General features: G+C 42.3%; 1 protein-coding gene across 3 annotated transcripts in view; it reads right to left on the bottom strand.

Moving 5' to 3' along the window:
* FAM193A (family with sequence similarity 193 member A) overlaps positions 1-23,553 on the bottom strand; it is a 328,734-nt gene that overhangs the window by 156,449 nt on the left and 148,732 nt on the right. For all 3 annotated transcript variants that reach the window (XM_030191118.1, XM_030191119.1, XM_030191120.1), the window contains one exon: positions 5,820-5,932. In XM_030191118.1, coding sequence (XP_030046978.1) covers positions 5,820-5,932 — 113 coding nt within the window. The remainder of the gene's footprint in view (positions 1-5,819; positions 5,933-23,553) is intronic.

Raw genomic sequence — 23,553 nt, 5'->3', positions numbered from 1 at the left:
AATTTGTCTTCAGTTTAGCTACCCATTTATTTATCCCAACTGACTCAGTACCACCCATCTTGTCCCCATCTATATATCTGCACTTGGTCCCTCAACTACATGGTAAGCTGTATTGTAGAAAAGCATTACTACCATCTATGTTATTTAACATAGTAACATAGTAGATGACGGCAGAAAAAGACCTACATGGTCCATCCAGTCTGCCCAACAAGATAAACTCATATGTGTATACCTTACCTTGATTTGTACCTGCCTTTTTCAGGGCACAGACCGTACAAGTCTGCCCAGCAGTATTTCCCGCCTCCCAACCACCAGTCCCGCCTCCCATCACCGGCTCTGGCACAGACCGTATAAGTCTGCCCTCCACTATCCTTGCCTCCCAATCACCAACCTCTCTTCCCCCACCTGCTCCGCCACCCAATTTTGGCTAAGCTTCTGAGGATCCATTCCTACTGCACAGGATTCCTTTATGCATATCCCACGCATGTTTGAATTCCGTTACCGTTTTCATCTTCACCACCTCCCGCGGGAGGGCATTCCAAGCATCCACCACCCTCTCCATGAAAAAATACTTCCTGACATCTTTCCTGAGTCTGCCCCCCTTCAATCTCATTTCATGTCCTCTCGTTCTACTGCCTTCCCATCTCCGGAAAAGATTTGTTTGCGGATTAATACCTTTCAAGTATTTGAAAGTCTGTATCATATCACCCCTGTTTCTCCTTTCCTCCAGGGTATACATGTTCAGGTCAGCAAGGCTCTGCTCATACGTCTTGGAACGCAAATCCCATACCATTCTCATATCTTTTCTTTGCACCGCTTCTATTTTTTTTAACATCCTTTGCAAGGTACGGCCTCCAAAACTGAACACAATACTCCAGGTGGGGCCTCACCAACGACTTGTACAGAGGCATCAACACTTCCTTTCTTCTGCTGATCACACCTCTCTCTATACAGCCTAGCAACCTTCTCGCTACGGCCACCGCCTTGTCACACTGTTTTGTCGCCTTCAGATCCTCGGATACTATCACCCCAAGATCCCTCTCCCCCTCAATACCTATCAGACTCTCACCGCCTAATACATAAGTCTCTCGTGGGTTTCCACCCCCTAAATGCATCACTTTGCATTTCTTCGCATTGAATTTTAATTGCCAAACCTTAGACCATTCTTCTAGCTTCCTCAGATCCTTTTTCATGCTTTCCACTCCCTCTCGAGTGTCCACTCTGTTGCAAATCTTAGTATCATCCGCAAATAGGCAAACTTTACCTTCTAACCCTTCGGCAATGTCACTCACAAATATATTGAACAGAATCGGCCCCAGCACCGATCCCTGAGGCACTCCACTACTCACCTTTCCCTCCTCCGAGCTAACTCCATTTACCACCACCCTCTGTCGTCTGTGCGTCAATCAGTTCCTAATCCAGTTCACCACTTCGGGACCTATCTTCAGCCCATCTAGTTTATTTAAGAGCCTCCTGTGGGGAACTGTGTCAAAAGCTTTGCTAAAATCTAAGTAGATTACGTCTATAGCACGTCAATATTCAATTCTCCAGTTACCCAATCAAAGAATTCAATGAGATTCGTTTGGCATGATTTCCCTTTGGTAAAACCTTGTCTCGGATCTTGCAACTTATTGGCTTCCAGGAAATTCATTATCCTTTCCTTCATCATCGCTTCCATTACTTTTCCAATAACCGAAGTGAGGCTTACCGGCCTGTAGTTTCCAGCTTCTTCCCTATCACCACTTTTGTGAAGAGGGACCACCTCCGCCGTCCTCCAATCCCTCGGAACCTCTCCCGTCTCCAAGGATTTATTAAACAAATCTTTAAGAGGACCCGCCAGAACCTCTCTGAGCTCCCTCAATATTCTGGGGCGGATCCCGTCCGGTCCCATGGCTTTGGCCACCTTTAGCTTTCCAAGTTGTTGATACACACTCTCTTCTGTGAACAGTGCTATATCCATTCCATTCTCATGTGTACTTTTGCCAGTCCCTCGCGGTCCTTCTGCAGGATTTTCTTCAGTGAAAACAGAACAAAAGTATCTATTTAGCAAATTGGCCTTTTCTTCATCATTATCTACATAGCGTTTCACTGTATCTTTTAGTCTCACGAGTCCCTTTTTAGTCATTCACCTTTCACTAATATACCTGAAGAAATTTTTGTCGCCCCTGCTTACATTTCTAGCCATTTGTTCTTCTGCTTGCGCCTTCGCCAGACGTACCTCTCTCTTGGCTTCTTTCAGTTTCATCCGGTATTCCTCCCCGTGTTCCTCTTCTTGAGATTTTCTATATTTCTGGAACGCTAACTCTTTAGCCTTTATTTTCTCAGCCACTTGCTTGGAGAACCATATCGGTTTACTTTTCTCTTGCTTTTATTTACTCTCCTTACATAAAGGTCTGTGGCACTATTTATTATTTCTTTCAGCCTGGACCACTGCCCTTCCACTTCTTGTACTTCCTCCCAGCCCATCAGCTCCTTCCTTAGGTATTCCCCCATTTTACTAAAGTCAGCACGCTTGAAATCCAGGACTTTGAGTTTAGAGTGGCCGCCCTCCACTTCAGCCGTTATATCAAACCAAACCGTTTGATGGTCACTGCTTCCCAGGTGTGCACCCACTCGGACATTTGACACACTATCCCCATTTGTGAGCACCAGATCCAGCGTCGCTCCCTCCCTCGTGGGTTCCGTCACCATTTGACTGAGCAAAGCACTTTGGAAAGCATCCACGATCTCTCTACTTCCTTCTGATTTGGCAGATGGAACCTTCCAATCTACATCCGGCAGATTGAAATCTCCCATCAACAGAACCTCTTTTTTCTTTCCTAACTAGTAAAACATGCCCGTTTCTTGCGGAAATGAAACGGGCGCTAGCACGGTTTCCTTCCAAACCTCCCCCCCTCCCTACTCACCCCTTCGGCGTTCTGAAGGCACTGTTCGCCATTGTTGCGGTCCTCGGCACGCCACCTTCAATGTGCTGTTTCGTTGGTTGTGAAGCCACTGACGCCATTGCTCCGCCCTCAACGTCATAACATTAGACGCGAGGGCGGGGCCCCAACACAGTGTTTTTGGTGGCTTCACCACCACAAAGGCTTCGAACCGGAAGGAAGTGCCCGGAGGACCTGACAGTGACGTCAGTGTCCTCAGAACGTTGAGGGTGAGTTTTATTATATAGGATTTTTGAATATCTGCAATCAGATCTTTATCTAGTTCCTCTAATTGTGTTGGGGGTCTGTAGACAACACCCACGTGGACAGAGGTTCTATCATCTCTTTTTAAGGTGATCCATATCGCTTCTTCCTTTCCCCAGGTCCCTGTCATTTCAGTCGCCATGATATCATTCCTCACATACAGAGCTACTCCTCCACCTTTACGACCCTCTCTATCCTTCCTAAATAGATTATAGCCTGGTATGCTTGCACCCCATTCGTGGGAACCGTTGAGCCACGTCTCTGTGATTGCAACAACATCTAAGTCTGCCTCCAACATCAGGGCTTGAAGGTCATGAACTTTATTGCTTAGACTACGAGCATTTGTGGCCATCGCTTTCCATCTATATTTCTTGGTATGTGTTTCAACATTAGTGATTTGGGGGTGTCTTTTCACTTTGGGTACCTTCATGTCTTCTTGTTCCAACTTTATTGCTTTTTCCTCTGCCTCAGTTCTATTTTCAGGAGCATTACAGTGCTGTAATGGAGCAAAAGAATTCTTTAGTGGCAACACTTGTGCGGGCGGATGCTTCTGTGTCACATGACGAAGACTGCCTGAGCCTACTGTAAACCATCTGTTCTTATGTGGTTTTATTCTTTGAGGGAGTGGTGAGAAGCTATTTTTCTGTGCAGTCCTAGAAGCTGCTTTAACTGCATCAAATTCTTGTATTACTTTACTGAGCTCTTGTTTAAAACTATTTGAATGTTCTAATGCATTCTTATTAGGAATTTCAATAGTATAACTCTGTTATTTGAATTATAGTGCTGTTAATATATTTTTTGTACTCTACTATTAGGCTTCAATTTGCTGCTTTGAAGCATACCTCATTTATTGTATATATGTTTATATTTTGTCATTTTTACTATTGTTATGCTGTTAACAAAATTGGAAGTTTTATTTTAAACAGGACCTGTTGTACACTGCCTTGGGTAAATCTCTTCATAAAGGCGGTTAATAAATCCCAATAAATAAATGTGCAATTTATGAATATTTCCCCCTATCTGTAGAACATTATGCTTCAAGAAACAATTAGTTCTCTGTTTCCACAGCACCAGAGGATTAAATTACAAGATGTCATCTTTTTCTTATCAAAGAGCAATGATCTGGAGTGGTTTACCTATTGAATTAAGAATTCAAACTGATTATGGGGCTCTTATTAAACCACTGCATATATAACCCTTTGGGCTGACACAGTTCTTATGACTTAGATGTAAACATGCTCTACATCCACAAAAACCTTAAATCCCCTCCAACAAGTACAGATCAGATTCTCATGTCATCTGAGCCACAACATAAATCTCTCCAGTACCAGGAACACTGAGAAATACAAAATCTGAAAAAAAATCCTAACTCAACATACATGTAGCAAACCTGCCATACAACAGTAGCACTAACTCCTATGATTCAAACAGCAGGAACCTTATTTATGAACAAGTAGTACTACAAAAGTACACTAGGCCTTAGAATACCAACACACCTACTATAACTAAAACAGAACAAGGCAGACTGCTAAAGATCTCAACATGAACTATAAACAGAATACCACATTACGGTTGATACTCATTGATCATTACAGTCATCTTAATACTCAGACTTTGTCAGCTCCTATGGTTGCTCACTGCATGGAAGTGGGTCACTTGTTTAGCTATTTGATATGGCTTCTTATAGAACAAATTCCTAATTCTTATCAGAGAGATAGAACAGCCCAGCTGTCATTGTGGGAACAATACTGGATTTTTGAGTTGCATCAGTAAAAACCCAGGGACTCAATGATTTTATTGCATGGACCACTTATTATTTAACTGTGCATTTTTAAATAAAGTTTATTTGATGATGTCATCACATTTACAGTGATTCTTCTTTATCTGCAAAGATGGTGATCATTCGCTTCAGCCCATATGCCTTTTTTGATATTGAGCAAGGTGCCGTCTACTTAAGTAAAAGCGGTCTGAGCAGATAGTTATTGATGGCTGATAGCCCCTGAAGGAAAAGCTGAAACAGGGTTCTCTCTGGAGTTATTCCAACGCTAAGAACTGTGCAGATAAGTGACTTTTATAAGTTGTGGAATAATTCATAGGAGAAGTTTAGATATGTCTTTGGATTTTTGCCCTTACATGATGGTGGCAGACAGTAAATACAAGAGAAGACACTTGTTTGCACAATAAAACAATTTTGTTTTCACTTGGAAACACAGAAGGGAATTATATGATGGCTGGTGAGATGTTATGAGTAGCCGATTTTTCAGCAGATTCATATACTTTGAGTTCATGGGTTGAGGTTCAACCACTTTACTGAAAATCTCCTCCTTACTCACTAAACATATATGTTTTTGAGTCTCATATTTTTTTGTTGTGTATATATCACAAGAACCAATACAACTAGTTTGTGGCAGATTATGCAAAACTGAGTGACACTATCTCTTCACAAAACATTTGCAATGAACAAATCACCAACAGAAGGCAGGAGTCACTAGTTATAGAATAACCAACTGACAGCTTCTTCAAGTAGATATTAAAGTGATTGACATTCACTTCTACTATGGCACATTTGAGTGTTACAGGCAATTCAACCTGATAACTTCTGTACCTTCTTTCTTGCTAAACATGCAGACTTACCTTCTTCTATAGTTACAATTGGGACAGTCAGGCATGCTCAGACGAGAAGACAACATATGCCTCATTGTATCTGTGAAGTTGTTCTCCCCAGTTAGTGTTTTTTTGTTATTTAACTAAAATAAAGCACATATAAATTTGTATTTAATAACTTCTATATACTGCTTTTCAGGCTATAGGATTGTCCAAGGCAGTAACACAGCAATTAAAGTGCTAAAAAAATAATACACTGCAAAGATAAGTTTACATACACAAAAACACATAATATGAATTATGTATTACTTATTTACTGCTGTCGGTCACTTTATTATACTAGACACACATGAGGAAATGTTAACTGTACTTTGAGATCAACAAAAAAAAAACGATACTTTGAGAATTCTACTTTACCTGTAACACAAAACAGTTAAAATAAAACAAATGGGAAAGGCATGCAGAGCATGGCTCGTGTGTGTGTTGGTTTTGTATGTATCTGCATGTGAATGGGTGTATAACTATATCGATGCTGGCTTTCTGTATGTCTGGTCAGGAGAGGAGATGGCATTTTTAAAATTTAATTTGGCATTTATAACCCGCTTCACTGACAAGTTCTAAGCTGTTTACTGTCAACAATGTGTTGTCACTAAAATACATATCTTACAGTGGAACTGTTTAGAACTAGCTAACATGGTTAAACTATTTTAAGATTAACTGAGAATATATGGCTAACATTATATGGCTTAACTGTTTATATAGGCTAACATAGTAAGAATCACAACTTGATATATAAACGTGATATATAAACAGCAGTTTAAAAGATGAGGTCCTTTAATCACTATGTCACAGTGAAACAGTTTATATATGCTGCAGCTGTGGGAACTGCATCTTTTGTAAAAATGTACTGGTATATATTTGGGAAGAGGAGCTTTATTTGTCTCCACCCCCACCACGTACAGAACAGGAAGTTTCCCCGGCTCACCTCATTCCTGTCTGTGACTATTCCCACTTCCAGTGCTCTGTCCCCACAGCTTTCCGATTGACTGAATCCTACCCAGTAGTGTGTCTGCAGAACTGGAAGCAGGCAAGGTGGGCTCACTCACATTTTTGTTGGGGGGGGGGGGGTGGATTATAGAACTGCAGATTATAAACAAAAAATCTCCACACATATTAGTCACCCTTCTAACTTCAGGAAATTAATGTGAAATTCTGTGAAATCCTGAAAAACAAATGACTGGCAGATTGCAATCCTAACCTCATGAGCCTTAAGCACATCAATTGGAGCCAAAGTATGGTAAAATTATGCCTTACCTGCCGATAATTTTCCTTCCTTTAGTAGCAGCAGATGAATCCAGGAACCGGTGGATTGTGTCCATCTACCAACAGGTGGAGATAGAGATTACAAAGCTGAAGGCAGTGATACCAGACGGCCAGCTCCTCCTTCACTTCAGTATGTCTCATCACCAAACAGAATCAGACAAGAAACCAGGAAGCCTTCCTCACCAATCAAACACAACAGAAACTCATCAGTCCAACTTAGAGAAACCATCACCACGATGGACTCCTCTTCAGTGGCTTCTGTTCTCTCTCTCTCTTTTTTTTTTTTTTTGAAACTAAAGACAAGGTCAAGGGCAGACAGACAAAACAAACGCAGCTGACAGATAGCGGGATCCTGGATTCATCTACTGCTACTAAAGGAAGAAAATTATCAGCAGGTAAGGAATAATTTTACCTTCCTTAGCGTATGCAGCAGATGAATTCAGGAACTGGTGGGATGTACCAAAGCAATCCCTAATTAGGGTGGGAAGTCACTGCACCAGATCCACATACCAAGGGCGCCTTGGCCAATCTGGAGATACCAGAATGGCTTTCAACCCCGGTGGAGAGTGATCCGAAAAGAACTCGGCCACAGAGAGGCCATGGAGGAAACATTGTCGAAGAACGTCCTCCGGCTAAAGAAGCAGCTGAACAACCAGCCCTGCCGAATCGCCCTCTCTCTGATGACAAAAGAAAGAAGGCACCTCAGCATTCAGCTGGGACACCATCAGATCTACCTCCAGAGCTCTCTACTTAAGACCAAACTGAAGAAGCACTGGTGCAGAATAACCATTCCACCAAGACCAGAAGATGGCAGAAAGAGAGACCTCACCATAGGAAAATCCTGTGATGTGGGCGCAAAGAAATGGAACACAAGGTCCTCTGCTCACTCCATGGGGGCGACATGCCCTGGTGGCCACGGCCCGACTCTGAGTCCCACCCAGTCGAAGAAGCAGCCACCACCATCGTGTTCTCCGATGGAACAAGAACCGTCTGGATTGCAACAAGTCCTGAAAGGCTAGAAGACAAACAGCACCAAAAACAGGTCCAGGTGGGAGATCGGTCACACCATCTTACTTGTCATCCACCGTCCCAGAGGTGGAAGAAGGAGGCAAAGGGTTCTCCACCCCAAAAGACCTGCATCCATGACCACCACTATCCACTGCGGAGGCGCCAAGGCATCCCCTCCACAGGGAGGAACTGCAGAGCCACCAGTTCATGCGCAGTTGTGCACAGAACAGCCACGGAAGATGGCACACAGGAGACCACCTGCCGAGAAGCGAGAGCTGTAGATGTTGCATGTGAGCACAGTCCACGGCACTACCTCCAAAGTAGCCGCCACAGAGCTCAAGACATGAATGCACTGCCAGGTCCGAGGACTCGGTGCCTCAAGTAGACTGCGCACCCAAGTCCAAAGCTAGATCCTCCAGTCCTCGGTCAAGAAAAAATCATAACAGAGCTGTCTGGGACGGGATGAGGTGGCTCATTTGAAAGATGACCACCCAGCCCAAGGATTCCAACAGCAAGACCCGGGAAGATAAACTCTCAGTACTCGTCTAGAGCGGGGTGCACTCTGATGCAGTCCTTGTGTAGAATGCCGCAACACTTCCAACACTAGGAAAATGTGCATGGAGCTGTAGCCATGCCGAAAGGCAAAGCCTGGAACTGAACATGAGGGTCTAGAATGGCCAACCAGAGAAACTGCCAAAGAGGAAAGAGCAGAAATGCTTCCTAGAGGAGAAGTACAGGCAAGAATGCTAATTGAAGTAGCTCTGCAATATTGCTAGCTGTTCAATACAAAGAAAAAATGCAAAAGTCAATAAAAGCCTTAGGAGACACTGCAACATACAGGTAGCTAGAGGTGTCACAGATACAGTGGAAGCTAGAACTGGTATGCAAGTTTGACCAGTGTCAGAGTGAAATACTAGAAGAGCACAGCTGCTGTGTGGAAACCACTGCAGCTAATCTTTGGCACTGCAGCATAGTGTAAGCTGTCCCAGCTATGCAATGAACTGCTTTGTCAAGGCAAGCAATATGGGAGAGTGAAGTAAAATATGCCCCATATGAAACCTTTAGGTTGAAAGCCAGCCATCTTCCAGAAAAAAACAAACCTATTTTCTGAAACTACTGTACCTGGAGATAATGCCCCCATGGCAGCACTGAGCTTCCACAGTTACCATGGAGTCCAGAGCACTAGCCCCAGGAAACAACAATATGTAACATTTCCCACAGAAATGTAGAGCCAAAGGCACTAAGCCTAGAAACTCCCTGTAAAGGTGCAGAAAAAAAAGAAAATTTACAGCACCTGGTATTTCCAGGCAGTCTCCCATCCAAGTAGAAACCAGGCCCAACCCTGCAGAGCTTCCAATTTCAGAGGGGATCAGGCACACTCAGGGTGGTGTACCTATAGACAATACCTATACTGCCAATATAAAGAGTTCCACAAAGGAAGTGAGGGAAACTTTCAGGGTGTTTAAGCAACTACCCTCAGAGTAAAAACTGAGAGGACCGAAAAGTCTGTAAATAAAAATATGAAATAGGCCCATTCAGAGGGCCAACACACAAGAAGCCCTGCTCTGATGCTGTTCACTGTTTCCCACACCAAGAACAGCCTTAGCCAACGCAGGAACTGTAAGAAAATCTTAACTCACCACAGCCAGTGGGGCCTACTGGAGATTGCTGCCATTAATGCATCCACTTAGGCAAACAAGGCTTTCCAGCTCAGGTGATTCTTGCAGCTTCTGTGTAGAAAGGGACTGCCCTGAAGACTCTTTCCGAATAGAGGAAGACAGGAGAGCAATAAAACCTAGTGGAGCTGGAGAGTAAACATCCCCTATTTGGGGAAGGGTCCATCAGTGGAGACTGAGATAGGGAACAAGCCAGAAATCTCCAAAGGCTGGACTAAAAAGGAACTGTCAGTTCCCCTACCAGACTTCTGTAACATATAGACATATGGAGCAGCAGAATGAACTCGGGGGTAAGGTCAGAAGCCCCCAACCCCAGAGAAGCCCCCAGATTGCCTGGCTGACGTGTATCCTGAAAACAAGGTGCACCACAGAAGGATCATCAGATTCCTTCTGGACAACCTTGCCGTCTTGAACCCACCCGCCCAAGATGGGCAAGAACTCCCCCAAAGCTATTGAGGGGTAACCAGAGAGGGGTCCCAATGACCCCACCTTCAACACGGCACCCATCCACCTCTCCTGGAACACTGGATCTACCGCAGAGGATAGGAAAGCTATTACTGTACCTGAAGAAACCCTGAAAAGGGGTGGGCTACAGACAAATGCTAAGGGGGCAAAAGCCACTTCAACCAGTGGACGTGGAGAAAAAGGAGGAAGAAATCTGGGCACAAAACAATTCCCCCAAATCAGGAGAGGTTGGTACAAAGCCTGAAGGGGTCCCAATAGCAAAGGCGAAGCCGCCAATGCAGCCAACTGCCAGAAAGCGTGAGCCGCATCGGGAGGCGCCAAAAGAAAATGGTGCGTGCACTAGACACCTCAGAGCGGGAATCCCATTTGAGAGAAATAAATCCCTGGTACCTGCCTGTGCCTCTGTGCACCCGCCACCACACATCCCTGCTGCCGCCAAAGCTTGCTCAGAACATGAGCCTCCTACGGTGGCCTCCGCCACCAATACCGCGTGTTCCACAATGGCAGAAAAAAATGCACTCACCAGGAGACGTGCAGTCAAACTTCCCGCCGACAGCAGGACCTCCCAGGCAAGCCTGCCACCAAAATGGCTCAGGAGGCTACACACACACACAGCAACTCCAGAGACACTGCCCCCAAGGATCCTCTTAGCAATCTGCTGTCCTGTTGCAGCTGCAGAGCCTATGTCCTGAATTGTTTTTTTTTTTTTTTTTTAAACAGCTGATAACAGCAGCAAACAGAGGTCTGTTGTGGACTAGAGGTTTTTTGGTTTTTTTTTTAAGTGAGGAAGGCTACAGTCCAACCTCTGGGAGGATAGGGACCACGAAGTGAGACAGGGACCCAGGCCACCAGGTATGCCCCTAAAGTTGGCACAGAGCCCAACCACCCCCTAAGCTCAACTGGCCAAAAGGCCCAGCAGCAGGCCCAAGAGACGAATCCAGGAGCTGCAGAGACACTGTCTACCACCTGTTAGAGATAGAGATATACTTAAGTGAAGGAGGAGCTAACCGTCTGGTATCACTGCCTTCAGCTTTGTAATCTCTATTTCCTCCTGCTGGTAGATGGACACAACCCACTGTGAGAAATATGTGTATATATTGCTTTTTCACTTAACAGAAAGGCAAAAAGTAAAATACATAGCTTTTGCCTTTGTAGAAAGGAAATCTTTGGGGACAAAAGGTGTGAGTATGTGTACTAATATTGCAGGCCCTTTCTAATAAGGACCACCACATTAATACATAGAAATTAATATAGCATTTTAAGATGGCGTTAAAATTGCTGACAGGGGAAACTGGAGGAATTGGCAGTTTTAAAGACAGGACGTTGCTAGCTACAATGTGAGAAGCAAGATAACCAGTTTGGGGGGGGGGGGGGGGGCAACAGGCCTCAAACTGCTGATGCAGGAACATATGAAAGTCTCAAGGACAGAACAGCCTGAAGGCTGAGATAGGAGAATGTAAGCCAGGTGTGAGAGCTACCCATGAATGGATACCTGCAAGATAGCATCCGAAATAGAAATTCTGTAAAAAACAGAGGAACAGCAAGAGGGGGTGGGGGTTGACATATGATGCCTAGAACTGGTGTGAAATCAATATCCAATGAAGGATTTAGGGGCAGAAACCTATGTTACAGGAGAAAGGAATATAAACTGTAAGAATTAAGGAATAGGTGTGCCTGCTTGCTATCATAGACACCCATTCTTGCAGGAGTGTATTTTGAAATAATAAATTAATTAAGACGCTTCACCAATTTGTTTTTGGAAGTTCTTTCTTTGTATAGGTTCTCAGGTTATCTGGGAGCCATTTCTAAGACCACCAGTTCCTGGATTCATCTGCTGCATATGCTAAGGAAGTGCCTAGCTTGTCACTGCATTAATCTGGCCCTGTTCACAGCAACAAATATTAGCTGGCTGCAAGGGCAGAGGAACACCTTTTTGGTTGGCAAGGCCAAACCAACCAATTTCTGGTTCTGCCCCAAAAATTCTCTAGTTGCTGATGATATATTGGGCAAACTACTAGTTCGGCTGTGGCCCCAGTGGCTCACCACACTCTGCTGCCTATAGCTTGCTGTGCAGAGAGAAACCAAAAAGAATACTGTATGATTCAGTCAGTGGACCATTTTACAAAGGCGCACTAGCATTTTTAGAATGCACTAACCGTGTAGACACCCATAGGAATATTATGGGCATCTACATGGTTAGCGTGCACTAAAAATTTGTAAACAGGGCCCAGTATTTTTCACAGTAAAATTAAAGAAAACAAAATACAGATCAGAATGACTAAAATGCATCCCACTCGGGATAGGAAATTATTCACCGTCTATGTGTGGTTTATATTAGTTGTGTGTGGGGGGGGGGGGGATGATGAGGCAGTTGAAGGGGGCAGTTTCTGTGGACTGGGCAGCTTGCAAAGGGTATTGTTTGAAGGTGGGCAGTTTGTAGGATGGTAGGGAAGCTGCAGGATGTATTTTTGGGGAATGGCCAGTTTGCTGAGTGGCAGGACAGCTGTTAAGGGCTAGTTTTTGGGAGTGGGGCAGCTGGGGAGGGGATTGGAGAGAGTAGAAAATAGGAAAAAGTAGAGAGGTTGTTTGAAAGGACGCTTAACAACTATGTTTCACTGCATGCAAGTTTCTGTGCTCAAGAAGCTTGAACTTCTTTTCTCAAAGAAATGCATCGCGCTATTTTTCTAAAGGGGGTGGGGACTAAAGTCTGGTGAGAGAACAATGAGGTGAAAATTGTTAAGATTAGTTTTGCACAGAAAAAAAAAGTGTTGAAAAACACGGCCAATGTTTCTTGCAATCTACAATAATTGGTGAAAGCTAGCCCTTACAATAGAATTGCATCAAACCAGAAAGCTGGTCTGGCTGCTGAAAAAGAAGACAGTTTGAGTGAGCACATATAGGTTGTTGTTTCTTCCTCCTCCATGGCAAAGGTCTAGCTACGGGGGACCTTGAAGGCCCAGGCCCTCCAGGTGAATAAGCTTTCTGCAGAGGGCCTCTTTTAGAAATAGCAAGTTTTGTCCAGAGTCTGCTCTCTCTCTCTCTTCGCCCCCTCTTCCGCTTCCTTCCCTACCCTCCCATCCTGCATTGCTGCCTCACACTCTCCAATCCTCTCCCCCCCTCCCCCAACGCAGTCTTCCCTACTTCTCTTCTAGTACCAGCAGAGGCATCTATTAGAGCAGACTGCTTCCAGCTGATGGAGATTTCTCTCTGCAAAGGTCCCACGCCTATGCATGAACAGGTAATTGCATCAGAATAGGTGGGACCCTACAGAGAGAAAGCTCCGATGATGCCAGCTGGAAGCAGTTTGCTCTAATTGATGCTGCTTCTGCCTGTACTAGCAGAGAGGTAGGGAAAATGTGGGGAGGGGGGAGGAAGGGACAGGGAGTGATGCAGAACCCACGGGGGAAGCAATCATAGGAGAAATGCCAGACCACAGAGGGAAAGAATGGGAGAGTGATATTGGCCTGGGGAGGGGGGGGGGGGTCAATGCTGAAAAAAAAGATGAGGGCCAATGGAGGAAAATGTTGGAAAAGAGGGAGATGGGTGCCAAAGAGGGAAGGCAATACTGGAAAAGAGGGAGATGGCCAAGGGGAGAAGGCAATACTGGAAAAGAGGGAGATGGGGTCCGGGATGGAGGTTGGAGCGCAATACTGGAAAAGAGGGAGATAGGGGTCCTGAGAGGACAGTTGCTGAACATGGGGGAGGACAAGGATACGAACACAGAGGGGATCTGCTGGACCATATGGCTAGGGATACAAGGGAAGATATGAACATGGAGAGAAATGAAATGTTAAATGGACAGGAGACCCTGCAAGGACAGGAAAACAACTGAGAGAAGAAGAACAGACACTTGAACCAAAGCAAATGGGAAAATAAAATGCTCAGGTATAAAAAGTATTTTATTTTGAATGTGTTCATTGGAATATGTCAGAATTTGGAAATATAATATGAGGAGAAGAGAATACTGAAATAGATTTGGGAGTTGGGCATAATATTGATGTCGATGTATATAATATGAGGAGAAGAGAATACTGAAATAGATTTGGGAGTTGGGCATAATATTGATGTTGATGTATGAGAAGCCCCCTCTATTTAAATAGTAGAAATACCGTATAGACTGGAGAATTTGGAAATGTGCATCTCTGATGTCTTACATTTTAGTTTCTCCGTTTGCTGTATGCAAGGTCTGACTTCTTGAGAGTTCATTTCAGTCTTTTCAGCTCTATATTACAAATCTGTGGTCCTTTGTTTCCTATTGTAAGACTGAAAGATACTGAGAATTGCTATGTGGACAGCGATGAGAGTAAAGCGAACGTGCTAAACAAATACTTCACTTCAGTGTTCACGGAAGAAAAATCTGGAGAAGGACACCGGTCAGCTGCTGAGGATATATCTGTGAATGGAGTAGATATAGCGCTGTTCACGGAAGAAAGCTTTTATAAACGGCTTGAAAATCTGAACGTGGATAAAGCTATGGGGCTGGATGGGATACATCCCAGGATACTGAGGGAGATCACAGAAGTCCTGGCGGGACCTCTTAAAGATTTAATAGATCTTTAGAGTCGGGAGAGGTTCTGCGGGATTGGAGATAAGCTGAATGTGGCCCCTCTTCAAAAAAGCAGAAACAGGGAAAGAAGTGGGAAACTACAGGCCGGTAAGCCTCACGTCGGTGGTAGGAAAAATAATGGAATCGCTGCTGAAAGAAAAGATAGCAGACTTCCTAGAAGGCAACAGCTTACAGGATCCAAGGCAACATGGCTTTACCAAAGGAAAATCCTGCCAAACGAATCTGATTAACTTATTCGACTGGGAGATCAAAGACCTGGATGAAAGATATACGATAGATGTGATATACTTGGATTTCAGCAAAGCCTTTAATACGATCCCTCACAGAAGACTCATGAATAAGCTGAGAGGGTTCAACTTAGGACCCAAAGTGGTGAACTGGACTGGAAACTGGTTGACTGACAAGTGGCAAAGGGTGGTGGTAAATGGAATTGGATTGGAGGAAAAGGGAAGGTAGGTAGTGGAATGCCTCAGGAATGAGTGCTGGGGCCGATTCTGTTTAATATATTTGTAAGAGGCATTGCTGACAGGTTAGAAGGAACAGTTTGCATTTTGCAGATGAGACGAAGATAGTCAATACAGTGGATACCCTGGAGGGAATAGAAACCAAATATTAGAAGAACGGTTGAGGGTCGGCAGTTAAAATGTAATATTTCACTACTAAATATGTGGGGTAACACTATGTCTGGTTTCCTTAACTTGTCACAATCAGTCTTTACAGAAACCAAAAGATCATGAAAAACCTTTTAAAATATTTTTAATATCATTAATCTTGTTTTAACATTATGACAATGCTCAGATTAAGTACATTATACCAAACAAGGTACAGGGGCCATCTCCTCCATAATGAACTCCTCCACCATCAATGCACTGAGTCCACAGATACAAACACTTTTTTGCATTATTGTAGTTTCCATCCTGTGAGTTTGAAACGGGGCATCCCTGTAGGTCAGTTTTTTTAGAATCAAGATATTATGTGGGAGGAAAGACAATTTTGAATTTCCTGCCCAAGACTTCCAAAATAGGTTATTTCAAAGGGGTTACCCCAAGAAGAAAGTAAAAACAATATACAAATGAGCGGCGAATGTACATAGCCAATGGCTTCTCAGTGGCAGACAAAGGGAGGGAAGACAAGTTGACTTGTGTGTTGCCTTATTCTCTACAGTCTTCACAAATCAGTTACATTATTCATAAACATTGGCCTTTGTTATCACTACATGGATTGACTACCAATCCATGATTTGCTTTCACCAGAGGGAAAAATGTAGGGGAAATGTTAGCAAAGCAGGGAATGACAGCCATGGAGGGCCTAGAGAAAGGGCATACTAGATGTGGCAGTTGTGTCTATTGTGCATATGCATGGGACACACAAGAAGTGATTTACCCAGTCATAGGTGACATATTTTATATAAAGACCTACACTGATAAACCACTCAAGTGGTTTATCGCATCAGGTGTCCTTGTGACAAATGGTATATAGGGCACACTAGGCACAGAATAAAAGACAGAATTGCAGAGAATTTGAGCAGTTTGCGCATCAGCATGTTGAAAAGGATTTGATCTTTGTAGTGATGTTTCATATTAAGTTGAGGTGAGGGGATAATATAACAGCAGTACTCTTGAAAAAGAACAGCAGCTCATTTTCAATGGTAAACAGTGACCCCCTAGGAGTGTCAAAAGAGATTTAATGGCAGGCGCTGATTTAAATTTCCCGGGTTTCAATGGGGGCGTGATCCATTTAGCAGTAGACGTGCATGCGTTGGTGTCTTTCCAGGGCACCAGAGAAAGAAGGGATGAGCACATCACAGGTAGCCATTATTGAGTTTTTTATTTTTTTAAATTTTGCTTACATATTTTTTTATATTAGTTACATATATTTTGGATGATTTACAGTGTAAGAAGCATTTATACAAGATACAGCAGAGGTAGATTTCGACGTATATTGCCACATATAAGCTTGCAGTTTGGTGTTTTGTTCTAGTTAAGTTCTCCTGAGGATGCCCAGCCGAGCGAAACATGGAAGCCATGTAGAGAACACACAAGTGAGTGAGAATAGAGTAAGAATGGAGTATAAGACCAAGGTTACCAATAGTGTGGTTAAGTTGGAGCATATTTTATATATATTTTTTGGGTTTGTTGACACATTGGATATATACAAGTGTGGGATTCTTCTCTACATAAGCATTGACTAAAAGAGCATTCCATCTGAGGAGCGTCATTTTTGCAGATAAGTGAAGTTTACATTTGCATGACCGTTACTTTTCAAAATTTAATTACTTCAGACAGGCAGGAAGGACTCAGTGCAATGATGGCAGAGGAGTGCATTATGGGGGAGATGGATCCTGTACTATGTTTGGTATAATGCACTTAATCTGAGCACTATCATAATATTAATAAAAGATTAATGATATTAAAACATTTTTAAAGGTTTTTTAATTATTTTTATTTTGGTTTCTGTAAAGACTGGTAGTTAAAATTTAATGCCATGAAGTGCAGAGTGATGCACTTGGGATGCAGAAATACAAAAGATGTACCAGATAAGAGGGGAAAGATTGGTAAGCTTGGATCAGGAGAGGGACCTTGGGGTGATGGTGTCTGAAGATCTCAAGATGACAAAACAGTGCGACAAGGCAGTGGCTGCGGCCAGAAAGATGTTAGGCTGCATAGAGAGGGGTATAATCAGCAGAAGAGGGGAGGTGTTGATGCCCCTGTACAAGTCATTGGTGAGGCCCCACTTGGAGTATTGTGTTCAGTTTCGGAGGCCTTATCTCACTAAGGATGTAAAAAGACTTGAAGCGGTTCAGAGAAAAGTGACTAAAATGGTAGGGGGGTTTAAGTAGCAAGACATACATGGAGAGACTTGCTGACCTAAACATGTATAGCCTGGAGGAAAAGAGTAACAGGGGTGATATGATATAGAAATTCAAATATTTGAAAGGTATTACTCTGCAAACAAACCATTTCCAGAGATGGGAAGCTGGTAGAACCAGAGGGCATGAATTGAGGTTGAAAGGGGGCCGACTCAGGAATAATGTCAGGAAGTATTTTTTTCACTGAAAGGGTGGTAGATACTTGAAACGTCCTCCTGCAGGAGGTGGTAGAGATGAAAACAGTAACGGAATTAAAACATGCATGGGATAAACACAAAGGAATCTTGTTTAGAAGGAACAGATCCAAAGAAGCTTAGCAGAGATTAAAGTAGGAAAGCCGGTGCTGGACAGACTTCTACGGTTTGTTCTCTGATTGAGTCCAAATACATTTGGATGGGCTGGAGCGGAGCTATTCACAGAACATCAGAAATGTTAGAACAAGGCCAGTGCCAGGCAGACCTCTACAGTCTATGCTCTAAAAATGGAAGGATAAATCAAGATCAGATGATGTATCAGGTCATACCATATGCAACAAGTTTACCTTATTGGGCAGACTGGATGGACAATACAGCTCTTTATCTGCCATCAGGAGGACACAGAGCTTAATGTTTGCCTATGGTGTCCGATACCCTTGGGTTGGCCATGGCACTGAGATGCCTACTTTAGAATACTAGCATAAATAGCAAAACATAAACTTATGATTTGTGCATGAAAACGTATGCTAGCCATAGAGCTAGTGTAAATGGAATGCCTAATGTTTAGTGCAGTGGCCTGAGAATCAGGGGAACTGGGTTCAATTCCCAATGCAGTTCCTTGTGATTCAGCAAAGATATGTACCTGTAGCAGGTATTCTCCAAGGAGAGCAGGCCATTCATTCTCACATATGGGCGTGTCATCTATATCACCCGGTGTGGAGCTTAAACAAAGCTAATATAGTTTTAAGAGTACGCGTAACATTCCCACCATGCATGCACGAGTGCCACTGTCCACCATGAGAGCAAGGGACCAGCAGTACAATAACACAGCATGGAATCAAAGCCAAAGGGAGGTAGGAGGGTATGTGAGAATGAATGGCCTGCTGTCCTCAGAGAATACCTGCTACAGGTAAGTATCTTAGGACAAGCAGGCCATATTCTCACATGTGATTCCCTAGCTACTAGGCTCACTGAAAACCACCAACACTGGTCAACTGGACCTCGCAACAGTGAGGGCAAAATAGTAATCAACCTGAAACTAAATACAACTGTGTGAGTGTGCAGCATGGAACAGAAACAAATAGGCCTAGGGGGGTGGAGTTGGACCTTAGACCCCAAACAAATTCTGCAGAACTGTCTGTCCAAACTGAATATCACATCGGACATTCTGCTCAAGGCAGTAGTGAGATGTGAATGTGTGGACTGGACCAAGTTACAGCCTTGTACATTTTTTCTATGGAGGCTAATCGCAAATGGACTACAGATGCCTCTATGGCTCTGACATTATGAGCCTTGACTTGACCCTCAACAGTCAGCCAAGCCTGGCATAAGTGAAAGAAATGCAATTTGCCAACCAATTGGAGACTGTATTTTCCAATGGCAACTCCCATCCTGATGGGATCAAAAGAAAAAAGCTGGGTGGATTGTCTCTAGGGCCTTAGTCTGCCCCAAGTAAAAGGCCAATGCTGGCTTGCAGTCCAAGGTGTGCAGTACATTTTCCCCAGGATGGGCATGAGGTTTGGGAAAGAATGTTGGAAGAATGATCGACTGGTTCAGCTGGAACTCACGACACTACTTTAAGGCAGGAAGTTAGAGTGTGTGCGGAGAACTACTCTGTTATGATGAAGTTTAGTGTAAGGTGGATCCGTCACTAGGGACTGAAGCTCACTGACCCTGCGAGCTGAAGTAACAGCCAGCAAAAACAAGACCTTCCAGGTCAAGTACTTCAGAAGACAAAAATCCAGAGGTTCACAAGGAGCTTTCATCAGTTGGATGAGGACAACGTTGAGGTCCCATGTCACAGGCAGAGGTCTGACATGGGGCTTTGACAAAAGCAAACCTCTCAAAGCAAACAACTAGAGGCTGTTCAGAGATAGGCCTAGTCTCTACATGGCGATAAATACTAATCGTACTAAGGTGAACTCTTACAGAGTGGGTCTTGGGACCAGAATCAGAAAGGTATAGAAGGTATTCAAACAGGGTCTCTAAAGGGCAAAAGAGGATATAGGGTCTTGCCCTCACACCAGATGGCAAACCTCCTCCATTTAAAAAGAGTAACACCTCTTAGTGGAATCTTTCCTGGAAGCCATAAAGACCCTGGAGACACCTTCATGAAGATGCAAGAAAGCAAATTTTAAGCTCTCAACATCCAGGCTGTGAGGGTTGGAGGCAGGAGGTTGGGCTGTAGAAGAGATAAAAGTTTATTAGATAATTTGATATACCACCCAAGGGGGGCCATCAAGACAGTTTACAGTACAAATTCAATTAATTAATAATAGAAACAGAAAGGAAATCTATAAACTAAGAAAAGAGAGCAAGTAAAGGAAAGGAAGTTCATAAAAGGGACAAGTAAGGGAGAGGAAACCAGGAAAGGAGAGGATGAATAGGTCAGAGAAGCTGGATGAAATTAAGGAACCAATGTAAGGTCAGCAGGCAGCGAGGCGTTGCCAAGGTCGAAAGCCTCGGTAAATGAGTTGGGCTTTGAAGGTAGGTAATGAGGTTTCTAATTGATGAGCTAAAAGGACACCATTCCAGAGCAGGGGGCCCATCACATTGATTATTTGCATACGCATGGAGGAGAGGATGAGGTTGCGAAGTGAGGGGTCCTGAGTACTCGCAAAGGGTGGTAGGGAATCAAGTACTATGAAAGAAATGAGGGATGGCCAGAATGGTAAATCTAATGAACTAGTAGTAATAGCAGTTTGAAGGAAATCCAAAAAGAGACAAGAAACCATACTATACTAGATCCTGCAGTGCCTGTTAGATTCTAATCTGTTAATGCTGTGGTACAAAGTTTTTAAAACTAAGTGGAAAAGACCATGGAAATTAGTTAATATTTGCTTTTTATATGTTTATTTTGCCTAACACTAACCTACAATTCCTCCTTTAAACCCCAATCTTTAAGTTCCCAAAGCACAAAGCAAAATAGCATTCACTTACCAGAAAAATGTTCTCTTCTCTCAGAACTTCTCAGAAAGAAAGTTCAGTGGGACCTTTCCTCTTTATATAGTTTTGAATCTAAGGGGCCTCTTTTAAACAGGCTCTTTGAAGCTGACTCATCAACCTATGCAAGTATTCTACTTCCCCACACCTTAATTAACACTTAATTGAGGTTGCTGGATGAGCAACCTCTGCACCAAGGAACAGAAAATAACTGCCTTTTAGAACAAGAGTTTTTGGCTGTTTAGTTTCTACCTCTAGAAAAGGTTTCAGTTTAAAACTATGGGAAAAGGATTTGTACACTATGAGGCTCATTTTCAAAGCACTTAGCCTCCCAAAGTTCCATAGAAACCTATGGAACTTAGCCTCCCAAAGTGCTTTGAAAATATGCCTGTATGGCAACTAGTTAATGATGCTTGCTTTTCTCTCTCTCTCTCTTTTTATTCCTCCCTTAATACAAGATAAAAAGACATATCTATATGAATATTAGGTTTAGGATTCTATTAGTGAGTTTTGCTTTGTAATCCTTCTCCTTATTTGCTAGGATCTCTCTTTTCATGAACCACTATGAATCCTTTTAGGAACAACGGTCGGTATACAAGGCCCAGATAGAACAGAATAGTACCTCAAGAAGCAAAATGACAAGATTTGAAGGGAGAATATATAGTATAGAAAGAGAAAACTGGAAAGGAACAAATCTAAACATACAAGAATGGAGAATGATTTTTTTTTATAATGTACAATGAACAACAAAGTGAGGAGGGACTCGAGGAGGATGTCAAATAGTCTTTAATTCTAAGAAACATAAAAACGACCACACGGCCGTGTTTCAGCACAAAAGGCCTACCTCAGGGGTCAAATGGATCTAGATTAAAATACACACGCTGTTCAACAACAAATTAAAAGTTACTGTAAAAACTTTAAAACATTAAAAATATATAAAATATATAAATTAAGTGACACTTGAATAAATAATCTGTGAATAGACATCATAAAGTGATAAAATGTTTCAGTCAATGTGGAAACTAAGAAGACTAAAACCTTTCTTCCCAAGAGATACTTTTCGCATCATGGTACAATCCATGGTACTGAGTCATCTGGACTACTGTAATGCGTTGTATGCTGGTTGTAAAGAGTATATCATCAAGAAACTTCAGACAGCCCAGAAGACTACAGCTAGACTCATATTTGGTAAGACCAAATATGAAAGTGCAAAACCCCTTAGAGAAAAGCTTCATTGGCTTACTGTTAAGGAACGCACTAAATTCAAAATTTGCACTCTGATTCATAAAGTCATCCATGGAAATGCCCCGGCTTATATGTCAGACCTCATTGATTTGCCATCCAAGAATGCTAAAAGATCAGCTCACACATTCCTGAGACTTCATTTCTCTAGTTGTAAAGGTCTAAAATATGAACTATTACAAGCATCCTGCTTTTCCTACATTGGCACTCAGTTGTGAAATGCATTACCACTTGATCTGAAAACTATTTATGGCTTAACCAACTTTTGAAAAAAAATAAAAACTTCTCTCTTTAATCAGGCTTATCATAATTAATCAATTATAAGAACTGTATAACATTACTACTTCTTGATAGTTTGTCTGTTTTCTGATGTCTGTATAGATTTTACCCTTCTATGTTACATATATTTCTTTATGTAATTCATTTGTTTACTTATGATGATTGATGCCTGTCATGTTGTAATATTGTAAGCCACATTGAGAATAGGTGGGAAAATGTGGGATACAAATGCAACAAAATAAATAAATAAATAAAAATAGAATTGTGGAATAAAATTGTGCATTGTGAGAAATAAAACTAACATACCAATGTTTCTAAATATAGGTTAAAATTATATAAGTAACAAATAAATGCAAACATATGGAGATATGAAAAAATTGCTCATACAATTGTGTAATCGAACTAAAAGCATCACATGGCAACTAAAAATAATGCTGCAATGGGTGAACAAAAATAAACTGGAAATAATATACAACATCTAATGAAAATAAAATTATAAAGGTGCACTTATCTATATGGTTAGGAGAAAGGTGATAAAGGATTTGTATGTGCAAATTTAAACTCACTTCACTGAAGTAGATGAGTGAAAGAAACACCGGCAGTCCAGATGGCAACTGCCTATTGAAATTGGTACTGAACTTTATCTAAATCACAAAATGTCATGGAACTGTTAACTGTTCTCAACTATATTAAAGGTACATAACATTTCACTGAAATTGTATGAGCAATTTTTTTTATATCTCCATATGTTTGCATTTATTAGTTACTTAGATCATTTTAACTTGTGTTTAGAAACATTTGTATGTTTAATTAATTTTATCTCTCACAATGCATAATTTTGTTAGTTCCACAATTCTATTTGTATCACTTTATGATGTCTATTCACAGATTTGTCAATTTATATATTTTATATCTTTTGAATATCTTTTGAATATTTTTGTTTTTACCATAACTTTTAATTTATAGAACAATGCATTTATTTATGTTTGCATTCTATTTTTTATCTAGATCCATTTGACCCCTGAGGCAGGTCTTTTGTGCCAAAACACGGCTGTGTCGGGTCAATTTTATGTTTCTTAGAATTAAATACTTTTTGACATCCTCAAGTCCTCTCACTTTGCTGTTCGTTGCTCACGCTTGTGTGAGGGACTTTTTCTCTTCTTTTTTATAATGTACACCAACCTTTCACACTGAATTT

This window comes from Microcaecilia unicolor, chromosome 2 (genome assembly GCF_901765095.1).
Source record: "Microcaecilia unicolor chromosome 2, aMicUni1.1, whole genome shotgun sequence".
In the NCBI taxonomy this organism is placed as follows: Eukaryota; Metazoa; Chordata; class Amphibia; order Gymnophiona; family Siphonopidae; genus Microcaecilia; species Microcaecilia unicolor.
The sequence above is the reverse complement of the archived record's forward strand: the minus strand, read 5'-3'. Positions and strand labels throughout refer to the sequence as shown.